The 4,749-nt window shown below is 40.4% G+C and overlaps 1 protein-coding gene across 1 annotated transcript in view; it reads left to right on the top strand.

Moving 5' to 3' along the window:
• LOC102208079 (peroxiredoxin-6-like) overlaps positions 1-3,065 on the top strand; it is an 8,138-nt gene extending 5,073 nt beyond the window's left edge. The window contains exons 4-6 of the mRNA XM_005741934.1: positions 2,126-2,275; positions 2,396-2,542; positions 2,677-3,065. Coding sequence (XP_005741991.1) covers positions 2,126-2,275; positions 2,396-2,542; positions 2,677-2,805 — 426 coding nt within the window. The 3' untranslated portion in view covers positions 2,806-3,065. The remainder of the gene's footprint in view (positions 1-2,125; positions 2,276-2,395; positions 2,543-2,676) is intronic.
• The last annotated feature ends 1,684 nt before the right edge of the window (positions 3,066-4,749 follow it).

The raw sequence follows: 4,749 nt of genomic DNA, 5'->3' as shown, positions 1-4,749 counted from the left end.
TCTTTCGGGCAGCCAGACTCAGAATACCATATAACAGCTTGGACATTTTATCTACATTCACTGAATATAAATATCCAGACAAAAGTTCATCCCAATTAAAGGGGAGTTGCATACTAAAAATGGTCTGTAACTCAGAGTGAATCGATACCCAAAAAGTGTTGATCAATGGGCAAGACCGAAACAAGTGGAAGTGTTTTATTCCTTGGGCCCCACAGTTTCTCCAACAGCTAGAGTGATTAGAATAGTGTTTACTTTGTGCAAGTGTAATAAAAAACCTACAGAGACTCTTCCAACCAAAACATCTCCATATATTAGAACTAGAAATTTTCCACTGAAAGGCACACTGCTGATACCAGATATCATTTGAATTTGCTATATTTGTTTCCCTTTCCCATTTTTGTTTAATGTAGATAGTGTTCAACTTCTTAACCTCTTGTAAACCCTTGTACAGTCTAGAAATCACCTTGAGGCCAGGATCTGCATAAGCCTTGACAAATATATTCAAAACAGGAAGAGAGAAAAGATCTGTTCTCTTAGGTATAAAGTTATATAGATAATGCCTGATTTGAAGAAACCTGAAAAAATCTGTATTGCTTACCTGGTATTGATCTTTTACTGATTGGAAGTCCCTAAGAGTTCCCTTATCATAAAACATACAATATGCCATTAAGCCTTGCCCTGCCCATTTTTTATATCTTGCATCTAACTTATTGGGTAAAAAATCAAGATCATAAGCGCACCATCTTAAGATCCTGGCCTCTTCATTACTGTCATTCTTATTAAGAAACTGTAACCAGAGTTTTAAAGGCAAGTTAATCCATTGGTTTCCTTTATTAATTTGTTTTTTAATAAGTGTCACGTCCCATAAGCTTGCCTCAATCAGAAAATCTCTTGAGACAACTGTTTCTATTTCTTTCCATCTTGCTTGGTAGTCTACATTGCACCAACACGCTAGGATCCTCAGTTTAGCTCAAATATAGTAATCTTTCAAACATGGGAACCCCGACCACCCTTTATCTTTAGCCAACTGGATAGTTTGGTACTTAATCCGTGGTCTTTTCCCCTGCCACAGAGATTATTTTATCCCACTCCTGAAATTGTTTATCAGTTATTTCAACTGGGAGTGTTAGGAACAGATAAAGCATCCTTGGCAAAATATTCATTTTGACTGTATCAATACGTGACTTAAAAAACAAAATTGGTATTAAGTTCCATCTTTTAATATCCTCATTTATTTTATAACACAAAGGTTTAAAATTTACATGATATATTTTAGAGAGATCTTTAGTGATATTTACTCCAAGATACTTCATTTGCTCCAACTCCCAATTCAAATCCAAGGTGTTCTGGATGTGGTGTCTCTGGTTGAGGATCGAAGCCAGAAACTTTGAGATGTTATAGGTGATCGAGTTGATCACACAGACAATCGGTCTTAAAGGTGCACCCTGTTTGTGTATCTAAGGTAAACCATACAGACTTGGTGTAGATTCCCCTGGGTATAGCCTGTGGTATGAGGTCCAGTCAATAGGATTGTCTGAAGCAGTTTGAACAAGACAATCTATCACCCTCTTCCTGTAACCACTTTCTGGGTCTTGCTTCATAAGTATTTTTGTCACTGAGCAGTGATAAAATTTACTCATGATGGGCTTTCTGGTTTAGCAAAACTGTGCACCTACCCTTGTCTGCCAGAAGGATAATAATGTTGTTGTCATTACTAAGTGATGTGAGTGCCTTCCTCTCCTCCATGCTGATGTTGCATGCTGGGGGCTTTGCATTGCTGAGACCGGCCAAAACCTTCGTCCGTACTTGCTCTGCTTCCACGTCTGCACTATTGTTGTTTTGAATTGCTGTTTTGTGGCTGTGATCAGTTCTAGTTATCCATCTGGGAAACCAAACAACTTCTGGCGAAGTCGGATGGCACAACACAGAAAAGCTAACTCGTCAGGCCACAGACTCCACAGATTGTGTTCTAAATAATGTGGGGGATTATTTCCTCACATCCCAGAAATCTACATTGAAATCTGAGTAACAGTGTATATACGACAGAGCTAAATCAATGTTGCACCACTCACACTTGCTTTGAATATCTAATGGAGAGCTTGCGTCTGTTCTTGTGTGTGACTAGGACATCGTGGCCTACAACTGTGAGGAGTCTGCCTGCTGCTCGCTGCCCTTTCCCATCATAGCGGACAGCAAACGGGAGCTGGCAGTCGCCCTGGGCATGCTGGACCCAGATGAGAAGGACAAAGATGGCATGCCCCTTACTGCCCGCTGTGTGAGAAACATAAACACACATTTGTTTTTGGAATTTGTGCCCCATCTCTGCTCATTCCTGTGAAGGTTTTTATCCCTCTCACTGGGAAACTCTCTCACCTTTTTTTCCCCCACCATCTAGGTGTTTATTATTGGTCCTGACAAAAAGTTAAAGCTGTCCCTGCTTTACCCAGCCACCACCGGACGCAATTTTGATGAGATCTTGAGGGTGGTGGACTCGCTCCAGCTCACAGCAGGGAAGCGAGTAGCCACACCTGCCGACTGGAAGGTATGCCATGCATTTGAAAGTGACCTCAATTGCTGCCGGTTATTACAGCAGCTGAAGGCACAGATAATAGCTATAGGACCTGAGCAGCTGATGTGTTGACCAGCAGACTTTTTGCAATGTGTCTCGTCCTCCAGCCTGGAAACTGCGTGATGGTTCCCCCGAGTATGTCTGAAGAAGAGGCCGCCTCTTTGTTCCCAGCTGGCGTCTACACCAAAGACCTCCCCTCTGGCAAGAAGTACCTGCGCTACACACCCCAGCCATAAGCACAGGCAGAAAGGATGCTGATATTCAACACTTGCATCTTTTACGTGGACTGCAATGTCCACTGCATGGACAGCGCTCTCACCTGGTTGATAGACATCCCAGCTGTGAATAAGTCCCAGTCAGTATGGATGGAATGAATACCAGTGCCTTATGATATAGGATTGAGACATTTAGTACAACTTCCTCTCCTCAAGCTGCCTACTTTTCTAAGAAGACAGATGGAAAGGAGCTGTCATGGGGGAAATAGATTACTATTTGAATAAAATATTTTTTTAAATCTACAGTGTGGCAGAATAAGTCTCTTTTTTTTTTTTTAGCAGAAATACTGTTGGCATGTTGTTTACAGGTTCAAAGGTAAGATGTTTATGATGCCATTTAAGCCATACATTGTATATCATAAATACATATAGGAATATGACCTCACAAATAGGTTTATTAATATCCATACCCATAAGCTACTCTCGTATTGATGCCTTGATGTTGCCATACCATCTGAGGAGTTTTGAACTAAATCAAGAGCTAGCTAGTTTGGTTAGCAAGGTCCATCTATAATCAGCTGTGATATTAATAAGAGAAAATGCACAGCTGACTCCTTAGAAGGTCTTCACAACCCTGCACATAAAAGATGGACGTAGCAAATATGACACCACTGGCATCTGTTGTCATCATTTTTCAGCTTGGCGTTAGTTTAGCATTAGCATTAGCATTAAGCTTGGTTAGAAAGTTGCATATATAAACTTTAGGTGTGCAACATACAAACATTAATAGCTCTACTTAGTGTTAAGTAACTGTTACTGCTGTAACAAATGACCATTACAGACATGAAAAATGATGAAATAAATGAATACAATATCACAAAAAATAGAAAGATTTGAAAAATGTTTCAAAGGGGAGTTCAATTAGAAGCTGAAGCAGATGTGAGAGAAAGCATCCATCTGCATGTCTAGTAAGGGTTGCTGGGGTGGTCAGGATCCATTCATCATCCACTGTTATCTGTGTGACCTCTTTCTCAGATGATGGAGGAATCCAAACAGTGTGCTGATTCAAACTACACTCAAAATAGCAACAGCAATGACGAATTCCCTTGGCCAGTAATATGGATGCATTCCAGCAGCTGGCAGTTCAATATTGAGGCTGCAGAAACATTTCCTTGCAGTCTGGGATTACACCACCACAAATACAAGAAGATTTCTCATTATTGCTCAGATTAACATCCACACCTGCTGAATAGTTCTGAAGCCAGGTACATTCACTCTGTGGTCTGGAAAATGTGAGTGTGGCGACGTCTCACTGCAACGCTCCATGAAGCACATCAGTCAACACTCATGTGTTCCCTCAGAGCCTTAATCAGTTCACCGAGCTCATCCATCCATGTAATCTAGAGTTGAGGGGAGACTGAAAACAAATTTCTTGGGTGGTCTGTACCACACAACGGGCCACAATATTTGTCAAATAGTTCAATTAAAATACTGAAAGGGCCGGTTCAGTGATTCATATTATCTGAGGTCTCTTCATAGAGACTAAAACTGATATCAGGCAGTAAACATCCCTTTTAATGCTGTGAAATGTGGCATTTCAACAACAACAATTCCAAACCAGACTCAAGTGGCCAATCCAGGACCTGCAGGTTTAAATCTACTGTATACATTTGTGGACGTTTTAGGTTTTTGAAGCTGGATGTGGTGATACATTGAGAAGAGGTGCAACTTGTAACAAAATTTAATATAATTCCCCACTCTTCTCTTTACAGCTGTCAAGTTGAGCATGACAAGCTTAAATCAGTAAACATGATTAAATTTGGCAATAATGTTTACAGTGTGTAATACTGGTCTAATATTAAACTGCTGACAGTGATGATGCAAAACTTTTGCAAGAACAAATTAACCGATTTCACTGGATTTTTTACCTCGACCAAGTTTTTTTGGTCATGCAACATGGTTTTG

The sequence above is a fragment of the Pundamilia nyererei genome, unplaced genomic scaffold, assembly GCF_000239375.1.
Source record: "Pundamilia nyererei isolate P.nyererei 1_Seehausen unplaced genomic scaffold, PunNye1.0 scaffold00115, whole genome shotgun sequence".
In the NCBI taxonomy this organism is placed as follows: domain Eukaryota; kingdom Metazoa; phylum Chordata; class Actinopteri; order Cichliformes; family Cichlidae; genus Pundamilia; species Pundamilia nyererei.
The sequence above is the reverse complement of the archived record's forward strand: the minus strand, read 5'-3'. Positions and strand labels throughout refer to the sequence as shown.